General features: G+C 42.5%; 1 protein-coding gene and 1 long non-coding RNA gene across 8 annotated transcripts in view; one reads left to right on the plus strand and one right to left on the minus strand.

Moving 5' to 3' along the window:
- Window positions 1-24,946, plus strand: part of APP (amyloid beta precursor protein) — a 274,501-nt gene that overhangs the window by 239,557 nt on the left and 9,998 nt on the right. For 4 of the 7 annotated variants that reach the window (XM_060640325.3, XM_060640327.3, XM_060640329.3 and 1 more), the window contains 3 exons: window positions 6,364-6,585; window positions 14,542-14,595; window positions 21,538-21,638. In XM_060640325.3, the coding sequence (XP_060496308.1) occupies window positions 6,364-6,585; window positions 14,542-14,595; window positions 21,538-21,638 (377 nt within the window). The remainder of the gene's footprint in view (window positions 1-6,363; window positions 6,586-14,541; window positions 14,596-21,537; window positions 21,639-24,946) is intronic. The other 3 variants (XM_060640328.3, XM_060640326.3, XM_060640331.3) reach the window with 1 other exon arrangement.
- Window positions 13,069-14,657, minus strand: LOC132683904 (uncharacterized). The gene is made up of 3 exons (XR_009612463.2): window positions 14,491-14,657; window positions 13,912-13,938; window positions 13,069-13,326 (listed from the first exon to the last, which is right to left on the minus strand). It is a non-coding gene; the product is annotated as an uncharacterized LOC132683904 (long non-coding RNA).

The following is a 24,946-nucleotide window of genomic DNA, read 5'->3' on the forward strand; positions in this document are numbered from 1 at the left end:
TGAGCCATCAGCCCAGAGCCTGACGCGGGGCTCGAACTCACGGACCGCGAGATCGTGACCTGAGCTGAAGTCGGACGCTTAACCGACTGAGCCACCCAGGTGCCCCTCCAAATCAGACCTTTAATAGGTGTGTATTACAGAGGAAAAGGCTGAGGCTGAACTTCCTTTACATGAAGGAGATTGTCCTCCCCCCACCCCAAGCGTGTTTAAAAGGTAGAAGAGATAGTTAATCGATTATAACTGAAGCTTGTGAAAGAGAACTGCTTCAATGTTTATAAACTGTATTTCCTTGAAACCGAAAATATGGCAGTTAAATCTTTAGGAGGTTGGCGAGGAGATTAATCATTTGAAGAGGCATGTGAAACAAATGATCTAGAATTCCTCTGTTTTCCCATTCAGCAATCCTTTCATGAGGCCATTTCTCTCAAACTATGGTGGAAGTCTATTCCACACCACAAAAACAAAGTATTTTAGTCATTTGAAGATGGCATCACTGTTGGGTGACTCTCTTGATGTTGCTTTCTTCAAAATATTTTTTTAGGTTTTTATTTAAATTCCAGTTCCTTAACAGACAGTATAACATTAGCTTCAGGAGTCCAGTATAGTGATTTCCAAGCTTTCGTACAGCACCTGGTACTCATCACAAGTGTGCCCCTTAATCCCCATCACCTCAAAATATTTTAAATATTTCCTCCGATAACTACGTGCTGAGGCGTTTTTTGTTTCCTTTTCTCTTTACTATTAAGTATGCCTAGTGTAGGTTCTCAGCACACTTTTCAAAAGGGCAAGGTTTGCCATATGTTTCATATTTGAAATTGAGTATCTCTGTTTGGTTTAAGCTGTAGGTTAAAATTACCATCACTGAACCCAGTTGAGTGAGTATTCCCGCTTCTAACTACAGCGCTCGTGCGTGCTGAGTATTCTAGAAGAGACTAAATCTGACTCCGGAGATAATTGCCGCAACTCTGGGCAATAACAAATAGCTTTTACAAAGGGGGGAGGGGGGGAGAGGAGAGTCTCGGGGGAGAAATGAACCTAGTGTCTTAGTTTAATATAGCAGCTGGCAAATGTAGATGTTTAAAAGCTTTGGAAATCGCCAATATATGGCATCGGGCGCATTGTAACAAAATATTAAATTAAGTCCGATAAACAGGTAATCCATCAGGGCCAGCAGCATACCAGATGTGTGGTTTCTGTGTGATGAGTCTTACCACAGAATTCGAAGATGAAGCCCCACTTAGAAGGAGCAATGAAATAATTATATACGTGGCTCTTTGTGTGTGTGTGTGTGTGTGTGTGTTTTAATCACAGGCAGAATAGCCTGGTGCCGATTATCTTAGCCATTGGTAAAATCCTGAGCCCTTAATAATACCAAGAGGTAGCTGGCTGCCTTCGACATTTTATGATCACAAAATGGAATAATCCTTCACCAACTAACGATAATCCATCATTTCCACCTGCTTTTTGTCCCTTAAAAACCCCACAGACAGACCTCATTGTTCCAAATGAGATAACCAGAGGTGGTTGTTTCTAAATCTCCCGTGTTAAACTGAGGTAAGAGCACTTACTTCTGCTCTCTTGTACTCCCCCAAAAAAGCCTAAGTGCTTTTCACTCTGCCAGAAATGTAACATTTCTTGAATGTGTCATTCTCTAATTTTCTGCACATGAATAAACCAGGCAAATTAACCACCATGGGGCTCAACATTTTAGTGGCCATTTGGAGGAAATTTTCTGCCAACAATAAAAGAAATAAAAGAGAAAAAGAGGCACCGCAATTTGCTGCAAGCCAAAGTGTCCTGGATATTTTATGAAGCACAGATGTAAGGTTTTCCTCTGTGACTGTTTCCTGCTTCACCCTTTTTACTGCCGTGGGCCGAGATGGGGACAGGACTTCCTTCAGCTCCTGGGCCTGGAAACTGCCTATTTGAAGGCGCAAAAGCAATATAGCCATTCCATGGGGCTGGTGGTATTTGAGTCCGGTTGCAGCCCTGTAAATGTGCAGAACATTCTGGAACAGTCAGACGTACAATCACTCTGCAAATGAGCAGCGCAGACCTGAGACCAGGAGTGAGCCCTCCTTTGGTACCGTGGAGGCTAGATGGGTGGGGGTCGCCGGGAGGAAGGCTGGTTTTCTGCAGCCCAGATCTTGCACTTCAGCACAGATGCTTACTGACCATGGGATCTTAAAGAGATTCAGCCACCCCTCCTCGCCTCAGTTTCCTGGCCCATAAAAGTCATAATGCTTGTAACCCTCATAAAGTTGTTGAGAGCAGAGTTAGAGAGGAGAGGGCGTTTGAGCTGGGCTTTCAAGAGTTCATATAATTTAGGGGCGCTTGGGTGGCTCAGTTGGTTAAGCGTCCAACCTCAGCTCAGGTCATGATCTCACAGTTTGTGAGTTCGAGCCCCGCGTCGGGCTCTGTGGTGACAGCTCACAGTCTGCAGCCTGCTTTGGATTCTGTGTCCCCCTGTCTCTCTGCCCCTCCTCCGCTTGCACTCAGTCTCTTCTCTCTCATAAATAAACGTTTAAAAAAACGAGTTCATATAATTTAGATAAGCAGAAATGGTCTTCCTGTGTAGCAGGAACAGAGAGCAAAGGTGCCCTGATGGGAATGCATGGTCCCATCTGGGCATAATCCAAGCTACTCAGCTTGAGAGAGCTGTGGGTCCAATTCCAATGTGTGGGTTTTTCCCCACACCACCAAGCAGTTTTCCTACATCAACTGGAGAATTCAATCATTCAACCCAATTCTGCCACCATCTACCCAGAGGTAGTGCAGATCCCACAAGAGTTATGGGCTCAGTCCTCGGACTCCCCTCCCCCACCCCCAACATCCAGTCGAAAGTCCAGATTGTCACCTGTGCTGCTGATGACCAATTGTACATCAGAAGTTCCTTCTCCTTGGGTTCTATTAATTTGCTAGAACGGCTCATAGAACAGAGGGAAACATTTCACTCACTAGATTACTAGTTTAGTATAAACAGATACAACCCAGGAAAAGTTAAAAGTAGGGTAAGGTTTGTGGAAAAGGGCTCACAGCTTCCAGCACGTTTGCCCCCCACCCACACACACCTGCACGTGTTCATCAACTTGAGGCTCCCAGAACCCTGTCCTTTCAGGTTTTTACAGAAGCTTCATTACATAGACTTGACTGATTTATTTATTGGCCATTGGTGATTGAGCTCAATCCCCAGCCCCTCTCCCTTCGCAGAGTGTGGGACTGAAACTTCTTTTTTTTTTTAATTTTTTTTAACGTGTATTTATTTTTGAGACAGAGAGAGACAGAGCATGAACGGGGGAGGGTCATAGAGAGGGAGACACAGAGTCTGAAACAGGCTCCAGGCTCCGAGCTGTCAGCACAGAGCCCAATGCGGGGCTCGAACTCATGGACCATGAGATCATGACCTGAGCCGAAGTCGGCCGCTCAACCGACTGAGCCACCCAGGCGCCCCTGGGACTGAAACTTCTAACCCTCTGATCACATGGTCACTTCCTCTGGGCACCAGCCCCCCATCCTTAGGTGACCTACAGGCTTTTCAAAAGTCACTTCATGACATAACGAAAAATACCTTTATTCCTCCCATCACCTATGAAATTTCAAGGGTTTTAGGAGCTCTCTGCCTACAGAGACCAAATATATGTTTCTTACTATAAATCACAGTAGCATAGGTATATACAGCAGAAAGTTTAAAAGCCTCATCGTTAGAAAGATGAGGTGAGCCCAGATCACAGAGGGCCTTTACCATCTGGCAAAGTAGTCTGGGATTCATTCAGTAGGAAATGAGTTACCGAGACGAGGCAGAGCCTTTCGGAGAGGGATGAAAGGTAGAGCAGAGACCACAAGAGACCATCACAGTGATCAAGGCAGAAAGTAACGATGGTTCAAGGGAGGTAGGCAGTAGAAAGGGAGAGTGAGAAATGAATAAGAGAGAATCCGGAAATGGAATTTTAAAGGGAGGTGTCAGTAATAGGAGTATGGGACACAAAGAAATACAGAGAGCCGCAGACAGTTATGAAGGTTTCACCCCGTAGCTCTGAAAGTTCATGAGAGATATAAGCTAACAGACCCAGCGGACTTAGAAATGCAAAGAGCCTGGGTAGGAGGCGTGGGAGGGACAAGGGAAAGCTAGGAAAATACATTTCAGATTCATCCGTAGAGTTTCAGGAGTGGGAGGGATTTCCAGATGAAAACTTGCAGAAAGAGATGGATGGAGATCCGAAAAGATAATAGATGGACAAAGAGATTTTAAAAAAAGGAACAAGAGGAGTTATTCAGAGAAGTCACAGGGAACCAGCTTGGTACTGAGTATGCAAGACAAAGACAAAACGTTTCCAGATGGAAGGGGAGGTGGTTAAGTGACTGTAAATGCCACAAAGGTACCAACATGGCCCCAGGTGGGGCCGAGAGTGGATCATGCTGGTGAAGGTTATTCCCTTCCAAGATGAACTTGTGAGCACCAATAATTATTCCAAAAGATCATCTCTTCAGTATTGTAAGTGCTTAACAGTCACAAGCATGAGATTTATATAAAAGAAATGCCCATTAAATTCATTAAAGCAGACATTGGCTAAGTTATTAGCCATTACCTATGACTCTGTGAGACATGAAAAAGTTGAAGTAGATCTAATGGGGACCTTTCATCTGCATAGGAAAGTCATTACAAGCATCAAATACTGAATTTAGAATGGTGCTGCAGAAAATAGCTATACATTATAACTCAAATTAGATTTCAGGAGGACTGATTGGCTTGAGATTTCATCATTTAAAATAATATCTTGCAATAAACCTGACTCCATAGGAGGATATTAATCTCATGCTTTAATGCTATCCTATCAAATTGTTTTAATAGATATATTTGAACAGAATTTTAATTTTTCAAGTAAAAAAAATTCCACTTAAAAGAGAATGTGAGGGATGACAGTAAAATGTTACAAGTCAAATTTAAATCCTGATTTTATTTTCTGCATTTTTTGCAGCAGTAATACTAACCAACACTTGGTTTGAAAGATCTAGTACAGTAAATTCTTGACAGAGGCATGATTGGGAAATGAGATACTCTGGTGACTATCATTTCTAATGGCGCCCATGCTATTCATGGGTGTCTCATTTTTAAAAATACGTCACACAGAAAAATCTGGTGAACTGTGGCCGCATAACAGGGGATTCACTAATCTTATGATAACCCTGTATTTAAAGCAACGATTACAGTTGGTGCCGGGTTATATTCCCAGCTCTCTTTTCTAGTAAAAATGCACTGCCATCATGAAACGTATAATTTAGGAATTTTCACCAGCCCACAAGGACTTCAGATAAGTCAGTTCTGGTCCTCAAAGTTGATGTAGTTTAGTTCCGTTGTTTACAAAAGGGGGTAACTGATAGCATCTTTTTTTTTTAACGTTTTATTTATTTTTGAGACAGGGAGAGACAGCATGAACAGGGGAGGGTCAGAGGGAGAAGGAGACACAGAATCTGAAACAGGCTCCAGGCTCTGAGCTGTCAGCACAGAGCCCGACACGGGGCTCGAACCCACAGACCGTGAGATCATGACCTGAGCCGAACTCGGCCACTTAACCGACTGAGCCACCCAGGCGCCCCCGATAGCGTCTTTTGCAAAGAGAGGCAGCAGAGGGGAGAGGCGGGAAATCTGGTCTGAGGTGGCATGAGATGTGCTGGGAGTCAGGGAGGTTTCACCCAAGGAAGAGGCTGGAGCAGAACTTTGTGCCCATAAGGCCACAGCCGGGAAGGCAAGGCGACTGCTTCCCTGTTGCCTCAGAACACAGATCATGTGGCCCCGAGGGGGCCTTTGAGGAAGGCAGATCTATTCAAAGCAAAACAAGGAGAACTGTTCGAGAATAGAGGAGGCTGCCGTCATTTAGGCTCCCGCATGTTCAAGGGAAGACTAGGGAGGGATTCACTAGATTATATCCTCCAGCGTGAAAGTAACTGTACCTCATATGATGCCACCGCTTCCCGTCAGACACCTCACCACAGCACACTATTGATTCCTCTGCAATCACAGGATCCTAGAATCCGTGTCAGAGGAGGAAGTGGAGGTACAGCTCTCAAGGTCATTCATCCCTGGGAGGAACGGTGGGGTCATTCGGAGCATCAGCCTGGGTGTTAGCCATTCTCCCTGGGCTCCAGTCCTGCCTTGAGCTTGCTATGATTTTGCCCACGTGGCTCAACTCCCACGGGCCTCAGTTTTCACATCTGTAAGATGGAAACGATGCCGGTGCCCACCTCATGGCTCCACGTGAGCTCACGGGTGTAGAACAGTTACAGTCGTGTCTGGCAGACAGAAAATGGGAGCCACTGCTGCACTGTCACTGGGACCCACCAAAGGCATGGCTTTGTTTTGTTTAGATGAGCTGCTTCAGAAAGAGCAAAACTACTCGGATGACGTCTTGGCCAACATGATCAGCGAACCAAGAATCAGTTACGGAAACGATGCCCTCATGCCGTCTTTGACCGAGACGAAAACCACCGTGGAGCTTCTTCCCGTGAACGGGGAGTTCAGCCTGGACGATCTGCAGCCCTGGCATCCTTTCGGGGTCGACTCGGTGCCGGCCAATACAGAAAACGAAGGTAAGAGGCCCCGGAGACAACAAGAACATTCTAGCATGGGTACATCTTTCTGATATTCTCGAGTGGTGACTTCTTATATGAAGTTGAAAAATGTACTTTCTCACTGAGAGGTATTCTGTTGCCTCTGGGGAAAAAAATTTAAAAAAAGAACAATATTCAGTGTATGTTTATGAGGCAGTGGCCATTCAGAGCAAACAGGATGAAATGATGTGAATCACAGTTCACCCCATGAGGAAGCGTTTTCGCGGGCCCTGTTTAAATGGAGGCTTGAAAAGCACCCAGGTAGTTTTTGTTGATTATTTATTCTAATGCATCAAATTTCAGATTGCATTGAGTGTTAAAGACAAAGGTAAAAAATCACCTGCAGATAAAATGTAATTTTACCCAAGACTTAAATAACTTTGTGTTTAGAAAGTTAAATTTAAGACCGCTGTCAAAATTAGGATGCGTATTAATTAGTACGGGTTTTTTCCTGTGACAGCTCAGAGATTTTCTCTGTCAACAGATTTGCACATTGGATGATGTACTTTCTGATGCACTGTCTTTCACAGGGATTTCTTAGCAGAAACTTCTAAATATCTCTTCAGGAGAGGGTATCTTTTAGTTCTCTTCCGTGATCATTTTTACAGGTTGGGAAGTATAAAATTTCAAACACAGGAACACCTTGATTTCTAAATACTAATAGCATATTTTTTAAGAACACAAGATTTTCCCTGTGAGTTTCTTTGTTAAAGTAGCAAATTTGGATAGTGGTAATATTTGTAATACGAATATTTATAGTATGGATATCTCGAAACGCAATCAGTATACACATCAGACTAAATATGAATTCCATAGTAGACCTTCAGTGTACTACAAAAGTTTGGTTTTTTTAAGAACCATTACAGAAAATATTGGACCATTTCCATATGAGAAATCACTCCAAATTTGTTTCAATTTGAAAAAGGGCACCTTATACTCATAATATCAGATCCAAACAGCGATGTTCTATATAACATAAAAGTAAGACTTTACCAGTTATAAAAATAATTTTTACATAGAGGAAAAAAATTAAGACTTCTGCAAAAATTTAAAAACTTTAGTTATGAGGCTAACTTCCTTATTAAATTAAAATAGAGTGCTTGTTATACCATTTTTTTTTTTAATAGGTGGATGCATTTTGGCCATTTAAAATCCTCATCATTCAGTCACTAATGAGAATTCTTTGTAGAAAATGTCCAGTCTCATTTGTAAATTGAATGCACACTAGGTTTCCTCTTTTCCTTTAGAACATTGAATTGTTTAATTCAGGGAGAAATAGGTACCACATCTGAAGTCTGATGAACTTCCTTGAGTAGGAAATTACAATCTTAATTCCCTTTATACCAAATAATGTTAAATGTTTGTCATTTATGTTCACCTCCTAGCTTTTTATGAAAAAATTTAAATCTATAAATTAGACTTTTTTTTTCTTAAAAAATTCCCTCTGCTTTGGAGAATTTTTTCATCTGCAGTGATTCTAAAATTATAATTTGTAAAGAATTTCGAATTGGTTTCTCATAATCTAAGACCGTTTCACATCTTTCAAATATATAGTTTCTATAAGTAAAATGTTCCCATTTAATACTTTCCATTACTTATTGATTTTGGAAAAGTAGGATAAAGCCTATTTCAGAGCCTACCCGAATTTTTATGGCCACACACACACACACAAATAATAGAAACTAGAAATTATAATTTATTTACAGTAAACTTTATAGAAAGAGGTTTAGAAAGCCAAAGGAAGCTATATCAGAGTAAAAATTAATTTACAGAAATTATTGTGTACGTTTGATGTAATACTTGGTATTTCTCTTAAATGTTGTAAATCCTTTACAAATGTAGACTGTACAAAGTTTAACAACAGAGAAAAAGACACTCAAGCCCTGTTTATGTTAACCTTCAAGTTTAGCGAATACAGTGAAATGCAATGATCTTGGTCCCACATAGCACAATCTAGAAGAGCCAAATAGTGTATATTTTTCTCGAAGGTGTTGCATTTCCTGAATTTCAGATTTTTCTTTTTACTTAATCAGATACTGAGAGCTTAACTGCTTACTATGAATATCATATTTTGTCGGTATCTTTAATGAGGTAAATTTAACTTTACATTTATCATATTAGTAGTATAAATAATACCAACAGGTAAATAAATCTGCCTTTATACGCTCTAAGCATTTCATCTTGACTTTGTATGTATTCATGTGCATATATGTGGCCTCCATTAAAAATTATATGCATTCTGTTAAACACTCTGCTTATATTAAAGTTTTTAAACAGTAGCCAAACTGACCCATTCTGTTTAGGGGGGAAAAATGCAAGGATATCAGTTGTTCTTTTTGCATAGAAATAGAGAGAGGAACTATTTTACCGAAGCAACTTCCTACAATCCAAACCTCGATGCCATTGTCAGCATATCCACTGTTTGCCTGGTCTTCTGCCCCTTGACAATCCTCCCAAATCAAATAAGAAAGAAGCCTTGGTCCAAGCTAGAAACCAAGTAGTGATTCTCCCTGCAACTCTTGCTAAATAATCCAGAGAAAGAAGATTAGATTCACTACTGGGTTTCCCCAAAGTGATCAGTTTTTGGAAGACTAGGAACAACAGATTTTGGGTTTAAACACATCTGCTCAGAAGTAGACTCTGAGAGTGGCCTGTGGCCATTGGTGCTAGGAGACAGTCTCTGCTTTTGCACATATACACACACCCTGGTCCCTTGGGTGTTGCCAAGATGCCCCCTTGGGCTCAGTCCTTGAATGCCTCTGGATCCTTGACAGGCAGGACACAGCTGTTACATTGCCCAAGCCTCATCAGAAGAGCTGATACTCTTGTTAAATAAAGATCTGTTACTGATAAATAGTGCAATCTTACATGAAAGTGTTACAAGGCAATAATATTTAGGATCTCAGAGCTTGAGTTCTTGTTCTCACTGTTATCAGACCCAACACTGCCTTTATCGCATTTTGAAAAGCCTTCTTAACAATGAATCGTAAAATGGGCTGACCAAATAAATAATTAATTAATTAATTAATTAATTAAAAAAACCGATCTGACAATGTTTGGGGGGAGAGGAGAAATCAATATAATAGGTGTAATTTATAAGTATTTCAACATGTAAGTATTGAGGCTTGACTACTAATGGAAATAATGGCATGATCAGGTGTTTGTCCTGAATGGATGTGACAAATACAAATGCAGACTGATACAAGGGCTGATTCCATGATTCAGGCTTTGTGAGCAACAGTGGGTGATTTTCCCACACCGTAAATAACTCCTGAGAAGGCGCTAAATAAAGCAGTCTTTCCTCGTCTTACCCAATGGTGAGCTCTTAAGGGTATCCAGATTACAGTAAGAACTGTGCAAAAAATGCTTTGTGTTTCAACTGAGTTAGGTTCTGGACTCACATAATCATAGATAAAGGAATGTCCAGCAGGAATTTAGGAGATCGTATAGGATGCTATTTTGTGTGTGTGTGGGATTGCCCTGTGCACGGCGTCTAGCATCCTTGGTCCCCGTCTGCTAGAAGCCAGTAGTGTCCTCCCTTCCCCTGTGGCCGTGGTGACCACCAAAACCAGCCCCACATCCCCACCATCCCACAGGATAGAAGCTACCCCACATTCCTGAATGGTGTGGATCAGAGTTTAAATTCCAGTGCTGCTGTGTGTTGTGGGCAAGTTAGAGAGCCTCTCTGGCTAGTTCCTGGTCTGTCAAACAAAGGTGACAATAATTCCTAATTCAGAGATAGGGTATGAGCATTAAAAGAGATGGCAGAGAAAGCTCTTAGCTAAGATTCTGCAACACAGTAAATGTTTAGTGTAGCTTGCTCTTTCTTGCTTGCTTGCTTCCTTTCCTTTCTTTCTTTCTGTCTCTTCCCTCCCTCCCTCCCTCCCTTCCTTCCTTCCATCCCTCCCTCCCTTCTTTTCCTCTCCCTCCCTTCCTTCCTTCTTTCCTTCCTTCCTTCCTCCCTTCCTCCCTTCCTTCCTTCCTCCCTTCCTCCCTTCCTTCCTCCCTTCCTCCCTTCCTCCCTTCCTTCCTTCCTTCCTTCCTTCCTTCCCTCCCTTCAATTCCCCTCCCTCCCTTCCTTCCTTCCTTCTTTCCTTCCTTCCTTCCTTCCTCCCTCCCTCCCTCCCTTCCTTCCTTCTTCCTTCCTTCCTTCTTTCCTTCCTTCCTTCCTATAGAATCAGGACCTTATCAGCGAGGTTATACCAGCTGGTCTTAGAATCACCCTATGGCTCAAACAGTATATCCTTAAAAATGCATGACTGTAACAAGCCATATCATGACACAGTCCTAAAATCTTGCCCTTTCTCTCTCCCCATCTCCCTTTACTCTCTCTCCCCAGGGTCTTATTCCTTGTAACCATCTCAGACAGGTGCTTACACACAGAGCCATGACAAACATCGAAAATTCTCAAAGGATTTCCTTTCGTTGTTCATGCAGTCCTCACCATCACAGCTTCAAACGCCTACAGTTTATTGCTTTTTCTTAAGAACAGTCCAGAGAGAGGGTCAGGCAGCCAGGCATTCTTTTAATTTATATTGAAAAACTAAGCATATCACAGTTTCCCAATATTTGAGGCTCTTTGACCAGCTGTAGTTTTCGTTGAGGGGTTTTCTGTGGTTTTTTTCAGATCCATAAACCCTAACTGGATACACTGAAGTGAGGCTGTTGTTGATCAAACCCTCGGTCTTACGGACCGTGAAGTCATCTGGCTAAAGGCATTTGTGTTTCTCCTGTTTTTCCACAACTGCCTGAGCAGGCCCGCCAAGAAGTGGCCACCGGTCAGCCTCTTCGTATAGAATGCATGCATGAAATACTATAATATTCCCAGAGAGGCACAGCAGGTTTTGGTAAGACCGTATGCATGTAATAGAGGGGCAATGACCAAATCACTTTAAATGGTGAATTTGAAATTAAGTAATGTCCTTTTCACACCTGTGTTCTATACGTGTAACACTGTTTTCCTGCCGATTCCTCCATTACCTTTGGCCTGGTGACATGTTCAAGCAGCATCCAACTCAGGATTGGTCTGTTACAAGAGGTACGAGAAGAAACTCAGAAGCCCTAGAATGTTGATCAGTTTCTCCCCTGCCCTAGGGAGAGTTTTGACTCAGAGCTACTGAAGGCAGGGGAATAACGCATTTCCGCTTAAGGTTTATCTAAACTCTCTAAGATGACCTCCTTCTTATTTTTAATTTATGAAACAGCTAGTGTAAAATGTCGTGAACACTGTACCGAAATTACTTTCAGGTTCAACCTGTAATAGTTCATTTGGAAAATTAGAAAGTGTTTATGTTGGGCTGGGAAATAACGCACCACTTTGTCCTGTTGATATGTATTCATTTGGGGCAACAGTGTCATAACTGTCTTCTAAAAAAATTGATGTCTGCTCACTGAACACAAGAGTTACTTATTTTTTGAATATTAATTCATACTGAATCAGTCTCAAGCCATGAAAGCAGACGAGGGCTTAAGTCTGTAAAACTACTCATTGTTTTATCTTCCAAAAAATAGACAAGGTTTTATTACTGTTTTCAAATAATACACACACATTGGGAAGAAAAGACAGAGAAGTTTGTAAAAAAAAGTCTTTTCACCCAGAAATAACTAATGATAGCTTTTGGTGGTAATAATATCTTTCGGACCTTTTTCTCTACATACATTTGATGCTTTTTCTGTATTTCTTTAAGTAATTGGGGAATGGGGCTTTATCATTTGTAAGGTTCTTATGCGTATGTGTGCACATTTGAGCCCTGGAGATACCCTATTTACTTAGAACAGAACTGAGAATAGGAGAGAATGTGGCTTCCCAAGATCACAGAGTAAACAAATGGTGCCATGAAACTGGACCCTGGGACCAACCACCAGCTCTTCAGCCTGCGTTTAAACCACAGATGAATTGCTGCTTCTCTCATGAGTCAAATACAGTCTCCGACGATTTAGCCATTGATGAATGGGATCACCACTTAAAGATACTTTTTCGCTCTGTGAGTGTGCTTTGGCACACTGTTACCTTCACCTGAAGAACCGTCGGAGCTCTTGTTAGGGCTTCTTGAGGAAATTCTCAAAAAAGAAATAATCCCTCTGTTAACTCTATTTTACAAGGAATAATAAAGTCCCTTGCTGAATACTGTTGCAGATGGGGGAAAAAGTGAAATACAGAGCAACTCTATCATTCAAATGGATAAGGATCATTCAAATGCAGAAGGAAGCATGTCGTTTAATCTATCATACCAGTAAAGTACTAGAAGTTAGTCATCCTTCTCCATAATAAACAGGACATTCAATAAATGCAGTCGTGTAATATTTGAGCGTTTCTGAACCAGCTTTTTCATTTTTGGAATATTTCACTACAGTTAGAAGATGCTAGCTTACATATGAAGAAACGGCCTCAGAAGGGGTCATTCGCCCACAGTTGCTTCCATCGTGAACGTTGGGTTTAGACACCTCCATCTCCCCCTTCACCATGTTGCCGGTCTGCATGATGAAGGACCAGCCCACGCTGCTCTTTTTGTTTCATCCAAATGTCTCAGAATTCTCAGCAACCTGATTTTTTTTCATATTTTAAAGGCTTGACTTGCTGCCACTTTCTTCTCCCTCGCTGTTCTGCCAACATGTGACATTCAGAATCAATTTGGGTTTGTAATCCCACCTTGGAATGGCTGGGCTGTGTGCACCAGTAAGCTGTGTGGTCTCATTGAAATTGCTGATCCCAAAGCCATCCTGTCGAGCACACGGTATCTTCCCGTGGACGTCGCCCACCTTTCTTTCCCTTCTTACCCTGTATTTCCCAGGTTTTACCCAAGGGGCTTTTCCCCTCCCTCGGCTTCATTTGCCCCTTGTTCAATTATTAATCCTTAAACCTTGGTTTCTCTCCCTTGCCTGTTTCTTCAAAGACCAGTCTAAGTTCAAGTTAATATTTTCTGAGAATCAAGGGGCACCTGAGTGGCTCCATCAGTTAAGCGGCCGACTTCGGCTAGGTCACGATCTCACTGTTCCTGAGTTCGAGCCCCGTGTCAGGCTCTGTGCTGACAGCTAGGAGCCTGGAGCCTGCTTCAGATTCCGTGTCTCCCTCTCTCTCTGCTCCTCCCCCACTCATGCTCTCTGTCTCTCAAAAATAAATAAGCATTTAAAAAAAATTTTTTTTTTTAATTTTTTTCTGAGAATCAGAAGCACTTTGGAAATACCAGCTAATTATAAGCAGTGGTGGGGCACCGTTGTCCCACCTGCACTGTTTTTTTGGGTCTGGCCCAGAATACTCACAAAGGAAAACAGTGAAAGTTGAGAAATACGAAAGGAAATACTCACATCGCACACATTTCAGCTGTATGTCATCTATGAAAAGAGAAACCAGCCTTTAAAATTAGAGAGAGACTGACTTTCCGGCTTACTTCTTTTACCCCCAAACTGGGAGCAAATTTGATTCACTAAAATGGCAGATTATGTGGTGAAACTTTTCTCTCCCGATAAATTCACGTTGGCATTTCCCCTGGGGATTTAATGGAGCCCTTTTGTAGTTAATTAACCGTAAAATAAGGTAAGATCGGACGGTTGTAAAAGGAGGTATCTTTAAGTTTTTCCGCCAGGCTGGGTATAATGTATTTTATTTCTAATCAAAAGCCAAGAAACCATCTCTAAACCTGATGAGAGGTAAATCCACACTCCCCAGCCCCTCCTCTTTGATGTGTCCTGGTGGGTGCTTTTATGAGAAAACTAAGTAGCAGGGTTGGCCCATCAGTAGCGAGAAGCCTTTTGAGGTGGTACCCCTCCCCTGTTCCTTGATACTCAGGATTAACTCACTGTGGTTCTTTTCCAGCTGCTGCTTTTTTTATAACTTGTGTATTTCACATGCTTTGCCCTGCCCTGTGTTCAGGAGCCACCACTTACCATCTTGATTTGTCTTGTTTGCTTTCCGTGTTTCTTGCTTCCTGTGCCCAGTTGAGCCTGTCGACGCCCGCCCTGCTGCCGACCGAGGACTGACCACCCGACCAGGTATAACCCGGTTACTTCTATGTCTCCGCATCGTGCGCTTGAGCAGACGCTGTCCCCTTCCTTCATCAATAGCCTCTCTAACCTGCAAATAGTGAGAGAGAGGATGTGAAATGACCTTGGAAGCCAGACTTGCTTTCCCTTCCACTTTACCTTCCGAGTTCCTATTTAAGTGATCTGTTTTTTTCTTTCTGAGCTTCCCTTTTCAAACAGTAAAACAGCCCTTCCAACTTAGGGTTTGTTTTTTTGTTTTTTGTTGTTTTTTTTTCTCCTTCTTAAGTAGAGAAGATTAAATAGACCTCTCTGTCCTCAAAAATGGAAACCTACAGAGATGCAGGTTCTGTCTGGTGGTGACTTGGTGTCTCCTATGAATATCTCCTCCTTCCTTTCTTGTCTGGTATGCAGATGGGTCCTTTTCTGCCTGAATTGGGCTCAGACTTTAGTCGGTTTCTCAAGTCGATGTGACTTCCTAAAAATACCAGGATGGGACTACCTCTAGAGCCCTGAAATACTTGCATTTTCTCTTCTGTGGGTTGTATGGACTTATTCCCCATGAGTAACTAAAATGACAGAAAGGATGTGTGTGCACAGTTTTATGTAGAAGTCTTTTATTTTTCATACCACTTAACATGCCCATTAACACTAAAATAGACACTTTTTTCTTTCTTTTTTTTTAATTTTTTATGGTTTCCCAAGCGTTAAGAAATGCACCTTCACCCTTTTTTCTGTATTTAGGCTGTGTCTCAAACTGTTTTAAAAATAATGTCGCACCACAACAGAAGCACACACGAGCCTGGTTTTTGACTTTGTGCACAACTCTGCCCGACTCACAGGAGCCATCGTTTTCAGCGGATCAAAGACAGTAGTTACTAAATTGACCAATCTGTATAGTCTAGAAAGATTTAACTCCACAAACAGTGCATATACCTTCTTGTATTTATTTCCTTCCTCATCCTCATCATGTCCCCGTGGGATCATGAAGGAACAGGGAATTCACCTTGTTCGGAGATGCTAACACTTGGAGGTCCCTGTTTCCAGTACAGTTGGTCACAGGCCAAGAACAGAACCTGCCCATCTCATGGCCGGTGCAGGCTCAGGCCACCACTGTCCCCAACCACAGTCATTGATGAGAACTCCAAATCTGCCCTGTGGCATTGTCATGCCCTCTGTGTAGTTATTAACAGGGCAGCGGGGACAGTGGAGTGACACATCTTGACGGCTGATGTCATTGATTTTATGAATCTCTGCCTTCAGGGCTTTTCAGAAGAACTTAAATTATAGTAAGTCAGACACCATTTTGGCTCTCCTAATGTCTCCCATATTGCCATTGTCACACCAGTGAATTTTAAGGAGCCAGCAGTCGACATCCAGTTGACATCCGCATTCTGCTCAGCCCGTGGTGGAGCTCAGGGCTGAGGGCCAGCTCCATTTTAACTGTGACCAAGACCAGCTGAGGACTGTCATTTGCCTTGGGCCTTTTCTTATGGCACTTTCTATTTTGTTTTTAAGAAAGAGATGCTTTTCATCTACAAGAATAAAAAGTGTATTACAAGCACTCTTTCAACCAATTTTATAAAGTTCCTGCATTGGGCCTTCTAGGCTAATATGTTCTTATTGAAATTTGGGCGGAGGTGGGGAGAATGACACCAAAAAAATTGATTTTTTTCCCCCATCTTTTAAAAAAATCTAACATGAAAATAACTTTTCCGTACATTCCCCAAAACAATCTGCTGTAAGGAAAGAGCTAGAAAATAGAGGTGTTCTATAGAGGGAAGAAGCCATCTGAAGTCTTTATTATAACAATATTTCAGTAACAGCAGTGTCTCATTTTTATATCTCACAAAGATCAGTGCATTAAATGCTAAGGTGGGTGGAAAGAAATGAAATGAGAAGGTGCCTGTTCTCAGGGGCTTGATGTATAATAGAAGGAACACACTTTGCGTATTTAAAAGAGGAGATGGAATTTAAAAGAGGAGATGGAAAGGAATCCAAAGCACCGTAAAAGTATAAACCAGGGTGTCTGTGATGTAAGCAGATGGGGCACTCACCAAGGGATGTGTTAACCTGGGCACGTGCTGGAAGACGACTTGGAGAAAGGTTTTGAAAGATTTGAGTCTCATCCATTGGCAAAGAAGGGGGGAAGGAGTCAAAGATGAGAGAATGGCCTCAGTTCTGCTCTCTTCTACTGTGTAAGGCTAGGGTTTCCCAAATAAAAGAAGGCCATAGGCAAGAAAGACCGATCAGATACGAAGTGAGGAAGATTCTAGTTTATGAATAGCTCTATTTGCTGGATCTGTATTAAGACATATATACATATGCTCTCTATTTCTGTGCTTACAGTGAGTCTCCCAAGCATCTGGACCAATTCCCCGCTACGTTCGTAGCATTAGTTCTGGTTCTTCCAACATCACACTTCAGGAGACCGCATGCTTGAGTCTGATGTGCCAAAGTATATCTTTAGACTTTCCAGACTTAGAGACTCTTCCCAGGATTGTCCTATCATGTCATTCCGTTGATGGCATCGCTGTTGAATGATTGCTGTTGTCGCTCTGAAACAAGTAAAGAAAGGGTTTTTGTATAATCATGACCGAGGAACATGACTTCTCTTTGTCTTTCATACCTGAAAAACCAGGGCACTGGAACTTTCAGAAAGTAGGGTCATGTCAAATAGGGGAAACAGCGGTAGCAGTGGAGATTTCTGGGCAGAGTGGCCATTCCAGCTACTCCCCTGGCTTATTTCCAGGGAACAATGGACTCTGAAGGTCAAGTTACACCTTTTGACCAGAATAAAGAGGAAAAATACTTAGCAGGCTCTCCACAGGGGAGGGAAAGCTACTCTTTCCACTATAATTTATTACCACCCTTCTCCGATCCCCATGAAAGAGACCAAGTCCTTGACCCCAAGCCATGTGACAGGTTTCATGAGGGACATGCCTCCTTCCCCCTTCAAGTGAACTACAGATTCTGCCCACTTACTATGAGGTAGACAACTGGAGCCACACCAGGGCTTAGAATGGAATCCACACAACTGAGAAAACACTGTCTGACGAGCCTGTAAGCAAAGGTCCTTGTGGTGTATTTAAATCTACGCTTAATATTTAATCACGTATGTAGTATGAGCTTGTTACCCACGATGTTTGCCTGTACGCAAACGTATTAATTTTTCTTACCTTGTGGTGAGATTTGCTTAGTGTATAGACAGTCTTTCCACTAAGCGATTGTACATGCGATACAAAAAATGACCTAGAAAGATCTCTTTCTGCCAAGAATCTCACAAACTGTTGAACTATATTATCTGTTCTGACTTGTTACACGAATTTGAAATTTTTTGGGGCTCTCAAAAGTATTTTCAGTATTCTTTTAGAAATAATGTGGGCTTTTGCAATTTTGAGTGGAGAGCTCATATTTTTTAAGTAATTGTTTGGTCCGCTAAATTTTTAAAACGACTATTCAAGATACTTTTTTTAAAATCTCAGAAATATAGGGGGCGTCTGAGTGGCTCAGTCGATTAAGCACCCGACTCTTGATTTCAGCTCCGGTCATGATCTCACAGTTGTGAGATCGAGCCCCAGGTCGGTCTCCATGCTGAGTGTGGAGCCTGCTTGGGATTCTGTCTCTCTCCTCTCTCTCTGTCCCTTCCCCACTTGCATGCCCACACTCTTTCTCGAAAATAAATACATAAACAATAAAGAAATCCCAGAAATACAATTGTAACTGTTGCGTTGCTAGATCCTGATGACAGAAAAAGGGTAGGCTATAAAGAAATCACTGTGGTTACACCAGCATCTCAGATTTAAAAGGGGCTATAGAAAGATAAAAATATACAGCTGTTGTATTATATAGGCAAAAATATTCTCTGTTAGGAGAAACAACAGAGCATTAGCATCACAGCCCGATAAAAATAGTGTCAGGAAGATTATAGGTCAGAATGAGTTGAAAATCATGAGAAAATGGAAATAATTTTAAAGCAATTTAAATAGAGAACAGAGAGCCCTGCAGCTCTCAGGACAGGGCCAGGCGTTAAGGGATGGTTAACAAAAGACGCCAGCAAAAGATGAGAGAGAAAGGGAAACTGTCCCACTTTGTGCTTCTGCCTTTATGTCTATAACAAAGATAGTAGGAAATTAAAGCCCAAGGTAGATCAAGACAAAAAAAGGAAGCACTTGTTCCTTGTAGTAGTTATCTGCTAATGTAACAAATAAATAATTCCATAACTTAGCAACTTAAAACAACAAGCATTTCGTTTCTTACAGTTACTGTAATGCTCAGGATTTCAGGCATGGGTTAGCTGGGTGCCTCTGGCTCAGAGTTTCTCATGAGGTTGCAATCAGAACATGGTCCAAAGCTGCAACCATCTGAAGACTTGAATCTTGACCCTGGTGGGTCTGTTTCCAGGATGGTGCACTCACATGGCTGTTGGCAAGAGACCGCCACACCTCGTTATGGGAACCTTTTTATAGAGCTGCTTGAGTGTCCTCCTGACATGGCTGCTGGCTTTCCCAGACCAAGTGATCCAAGAAAGAGAACAAGAAGGAAGCTGCATTGCCCTTTTTTTTGTTTGTTTTGACCTAGACTCAGAACTCATCCAGGATCACTTTCTCTATTTTCTATTCATTAGAAGCAAGGAACTCCATCTAGTCCACACTGAAGGGAAAGGAATTAAGTCCCACCTCGGGAAAGGGGGAGTATTAACAGATCTGTGGGTCTGTTTTAAATGTTTTTATTTATTTTTGAGAGAGACAGAGACAGAGCACAAGTGAGGGAGGTCCAGAGGGGGACACAGAATCCAAAGCAGGCTCCAGGCTCCGAGCTGTCAGCACAGCCTGATGCAGAGCTTGAACTCCGGAACCGTGAGATCATGACCTGAGCTGAAGTTGGACGCTTAACCTACTGAGCCACCCAGGCGCCCCTGTGGGTCTATTTTAAATCTACAACACCTCTGTACCCACATCCAAGTCCTTGTGACCCAGACAAATTGTAGGCTAGGAGAACTTAGGGGTGAAAGCCTGGAACTGCTCTCCATAATCGTTGTGTATGTCTGGGAAGATAGAAGAAACTAATTCTGATCAAGAGGAGAGAAGATAGGGGGCGCCTGGGTGGCTCGGTCGGTTAAGCGTCCGACTTCGGCTCAGGTCATGATCTCGCGGTCTGTGAGTTCGAGCCCTGCGTCGGGCTTTGTGCTGACAGCTCAGAGCCTGGAGCCTGTTTCAGATTCTGTGTCTCCCTCTCTCTCTGTCTCTCTCTCTCTGACCCTCCCCCGTTCATGCTCTGTCTCTGTCTCAAAAATAAATAAACGTTAAAAAAAAAATTTTAATAAAAAAAAAAAGAGGACAGAAGATAGGGTGACAGCCTACAGGCCAGGGGTAGATTGACATTGGTCTTGGATCTGTTTTCGGATGAGTTATTAAATGGAAGCTTTGTGAACAGTTTGACAAGGAATCAGGGATCTCTCGCAACCAGCATGGGTGCCCATGGTCTTGTCCAGTTATCCTCCCTTTCTTTTTATATGAGCCGTGCCGTTAGACTGGCACACGGTATTTTGTGGACATTGTGCATTTCATTTCCAACAAGGTGTGTGACAAGTCTCACAGCCCCTGGTGGACAAGACTGTAAGAGTGACTAGACAAAAAGCAAGAAATTAGGTCCCATGGGAGCTGAAAGACCTGGTAACATGTAGCCTGAGCAAGAACCATCAGGAACATGATGCCTCTCCTGGAGTGTCTGATCTGTTCAAGGCCGTAACACGGGGGAGGTTTTGGCTTGCTCTGCTGCACAGGCTCGAAGAGTCGCTGCTGTAGGGGACCTGATTTAGGCTTAATGGAAGAAAGGACATCATTCTTGTAGGCAGGGCTGTCTGAAATGGAGGTAAATGTATAGATTTTTTTTTCCACTCAGGAGCGGGGGGTTTGCCGCCCACCCCCACCCCTGCCCCCCACCCCCGTAGGAAGACTGTAGAGGATGTGATTTTGTTAAGTCTTTCTCATCCTAAAGTTCTGACACTTGATCTTTAAATGCTACAGTATGGGAACTGATGTTTATATTTTGTGCTTTCAGGTTTTGTGTTAAAACTGGCTTTATATTTTGTTTTTTAGCCTCAAATTATTATTTGAAAAATGAAATTTATTATAACCATTAGTGTAAGGAATCATATAGCAATTTGTAGAGAAGGAGTTAGTAAGTTACAAATTCTGTTAGCCCCACAGAAACATTTTCAAAAATGATGTACTGCAGCTCTTTATTCAGCAGATGAACCGATTACATTCTATATCTATAACTGAGTCACTTAATTAAATAAATGATAGGATTTTTACAATGCTTCGCTGCATAGGTACATGAACATAATTTATTTGTAGTTGGAACAAAGCCCTAAAGTAGCAGATTGATTCTACCACGTAATTAATGCTCATTTTTTAAAGACTTTTATTATTTTTTCTGGAGGAATGAGAACACATGAGAAAAGACACAGAATAGACTAGACTATTAATAAGCCCCCCAAAACAAGCCAGTATATTCTGGGAACACATCCTTGCTAACCTCCCAGCTGGCATTTAACTTCTGGTTTTCCCCATGAAAAATATATATATGTGTGTATGTATATATATATGTGTGTGTGTGTATATATATATATGTATGTATATATTTAAAGGCAATTGATATATTATATATATATATATGTATTAAAGGTGTGTGTTTAAAGGCAGTAGAAGCTTTAACTTTGGATTTCTTTAATCTTTAATTTCTTTTTGTTTAAAATAGGTAAGGGTTAAGGGTTTAAATACAGGGTGTCAGTTTCCTTGAAGAAAGTCATTAATCTATTTCCTCTCACTCCAGGCCTAGAAAGAAGGTTTTGGTAGCCTTTGTGTTACAGTCTCATTGTTTACAGATAAAATGAATTGACCGCCCTGTGTAATTTAATTACGGTGCGATGCTTATGGATTAATGCAGGTTCGGGCTTGACGAACATCAAGACGGAGGAGATCTCTGAGGTAAAGATGGATGCCGAGTTCCGACATGAGTCAGGATACGAAGTTCATCATCAAAAACTGGTACGTCAACTAATTTACCTCTTCCTGCCAAATGACCTGTTAACGCTTGTTCGTTGTGGGCCAGAAATCCACAAAAATACAGCGCTTGCCTATATAGGATCATCATGGAAACATAAAGAAAAGGAGGGTCTTTATATAGTAGTTCTTTACACCTAGAAGGTTAGCTGAGCCCAGGGAGGGCTTCAAGTGGAATTAATTTATATAATCATATCCGCTCTAGGGGGCGCCTGGGTGGCTCAGTCAGTTAAGTGTCCGACATCAGCTCAGGTCATAATCTCATGCTCCGTGAGTTCAAGCCCCACATCGGGCTCTGTGCCGACAGCTCAGAGCCTAGAGCCTGCTTTGGATTCTGTGTCTCCCTCTCCCTCTCTCTGCCCCTCCCCATCTCATGTTTTCTCTCTCTCTCTCTCTCTCTCTCTCTCTCTCTCTCTCTCAAAAATAAAAACATTAAAAAATAATAAAAATATCCACTCTAATTAATTTCCACTCTGTTTTCTAGGAAGACAGGTGATAAGAGGTGGATTTGAAATAACAAAATCTCAAATGAACCCGTGTGCGAACATTACTTGGTTTCCCAGAACACGTTTTATGGCTCTTCTCTTCAGTTGACGTTTATAATTGTCTTGCTTGTGCCACTTCATCTCTCCTTCTTGTCCCTCCCTGTCCCTTCCCCAACGCCCACATTTTAGGTTCTGCAGGGCCAGGATCTTTGGGTTTCTACCGAGGTGGGTGGAGGCAGGAGGTAAGCAGGACATGACTTTCCCAACAGGGTTGCTCATTGAAAGGTTGGAGCAAAGAAGATTATTTTTGAGGGAGAGAGAGACAGAACACAAGCAAAGGGGTGGGCAGAGAAAGAGGGAGACACAGAATCCGAAGCAGGCTCCAGGCTCCGAGCTGTCAGCACAGAGCCCGACACGGGGCTCGAACTCACGGACCGCGAGAGCATGACCTGAGCCTAAGTCTGACACTCAACCGACTGAGCCCCCCAGGAGCCCCAAGGGTTTCTTTCATCTTATCAGTAAGCATGGTAAGGAGGTTAAATAAACAAAGAAGACGATTGTATTGCACAGTCAGTACTCAGCAAAAAATGGTAATAAGGTTCTCCTAGCAATAATAATGCTTGAGAAGAACTCGCTCTCAGGCACGGAAGTGTACGCGTGTGTGTTTGGGCACGTGCGTGCTCTTTCAGGGGGGAATATCTTTCCAATATTCACCAATAAAATGTATAAATCTCAGTAGTCAATTCCAAAAGAAATGCCTGTGAAGTATTGTGTAGGCCTCTTGTCACTTAACAATCGGCGCAAATCCCAAACTGACTTGTGGTTCAGATTTGCATTGTGACTCCCATAAGCGTTTTTGTACAAGAACATTTCTCTTTTTTTGAAGCACGATTTTCATTGGCGGGTTAATCCAGTCTCGGTTATTATAGAATCAGGGGCACTCTTGATCTGGCTACTGCTGAAGAGGTTAAAAAACCCTGTGGGGGGGCGCCTGGGTGGCTCAGTCGGTTGAGCGGCCGACTTCGGCTCAGGTCATGATCTCGCGGTCCATGAGTTCGAGCCCCGCGTCAGGCTCTGTGCTGACAGCTCAGAGCCTAGAGCCTGTTTCAGATTCTGTGTCTCCCTCTGTCTGACCCTCCCCTGTTCATGCTCTGTCCCTCTCTCTCTCAAAAATAAATAAACGTTAAAAAAAAAAAAAAAAAACCTGTGGGGGGGTTCCCTGGGTGGCTCAGTCGGTTAAGCGTCCGACTTCGGCTCAGGTCATCATCTCACAGTTCCTGAGTTCAAGCCCCGGGTTGGACTCTGTGCTGACAGCTCGGAGCCTGGAGCCTGCTTCCGATTCTGTGTCTCCTTCTCTCTGTGCCCCTCCCCCACTCTCACTCTCTCTTTCTCTCTCACTCTTTCAAAAATAAATAAACGTTAAAAAGAACAATACAAAACAAAACCCTGGGGGAACTACTGAAGAGTTGGGGGCTTGTGGGGCACAGAGCCAAAGATTAATGTGTAGACTTGCATTTTCTGGAGCCTGTGTCATAAAAACCCATCTCCACGGTTACACTAACTCCTGTAACGTGACAGTGACTAATGGCAGTGCAGCAATTAGGAGAATCCGCTCCCTCAACTGAGCTACTTGATAAGATAATGTACTATAATTAGTGCGATGAATATTACAAAATTACAGTATTTTCTTAAAGGCATAGGAAGATGTCCAGGCTTGCAGTTATTCCTGATTACCTCACTCTTGTATCATTAGCTAATTAACGATTTGCTTTTTTATAAGTCTGTTGAACTAGCATATTTGTTGAGAAAGTGGAGTAATTATGAACAGTTTCTCATTTTGTTGCAGCTACACCCTGAGTAAGACTCCTTTAGTAATTGGCTTCATTGGCTGTATTTTATGTTGCCTTTCCAGATTGCTAGGATGTTCCTTTTCCCTGTGAAAATCAGTCATTTTACTATGCTGCGGTTGTACTGAAAGAAATTATTTAGGGAGCTGTTTTTATTAATTTAGGTGCTAAATATGGTGCGTGTTTAGTAGTCGTGAGGCCCAGTGATCTGGCCCATCTCCTTACATAACAGGATTCTAGAAGGTGCAGTGTGGTCTTCTAATTCCCTTTAGCTTAGATGAGGTTGAAAATAGCGACTTGCTTTATAAACAGTAGGAAGGAATGCTGCACAGCAAAGTGAATGCATATCTTCGGCCGTGTTTTCCAAATTTTTTGTATGTTAAATCCAAATGGACAGCAAGAGTAAAACGACAGCTTTACTTGGGTTTCTCGAGAAAACAGCCAGCAGGAGTTCTGCGTCGCTATTAAAATTCTCACCTCGTCGCCTCCTACCTCTTCCCTTTGAAAGAAAACTGTCTTTGAAGCATCACGCTTCTCAAGGTTAAGTATCGTCCTCTTGAATTATTGAAGTATTGGCTAAAAGGAGGTAACAAGATGTCCTTTTTCTTCTGATGAACTCCTTTGTTTCAGGTGCTTGATTCCTACGTATTAATGTCCATCTGAGGAAGTTGGGACATCTGGGGGGTTTGAAAAGGACCTAAGGCGTCGTGGTCACGCATCAGGTCTCCCAGCTGATCTGCTTTCAAAATCACGCTCGGTGCCACTGATAGGTCCCCGCCCCACCTCTCACTGGTGTTCCACCTGTCGAGGGTTTCAGGGTTCCTCTTGGCTTCTGTTTTGCCTTTCTAGAGACATGCAGGGGATGGCAGGGGAGGGAGTAGACTTCCCAGAACTGGGGAAGCCACATGCTGTACTTTGTTGTGTAGACCACAGATGTCATTCTTGGTAAATAGAATGTGTG

The sequence above is a fragment of the Panthera onca genome, chromosome C2, assembly GCF_046562875.1.
Source record: "Panthera onca isolate mPanOnc1 chromosome C2, mPanOnc1 haplotype 2, whole genome shotgun sequence".
NCBI lineage: Eukaryota > Metazoa > Chordata > Mammalia > Carnivora > Felidae > Panthera > Panthera onca.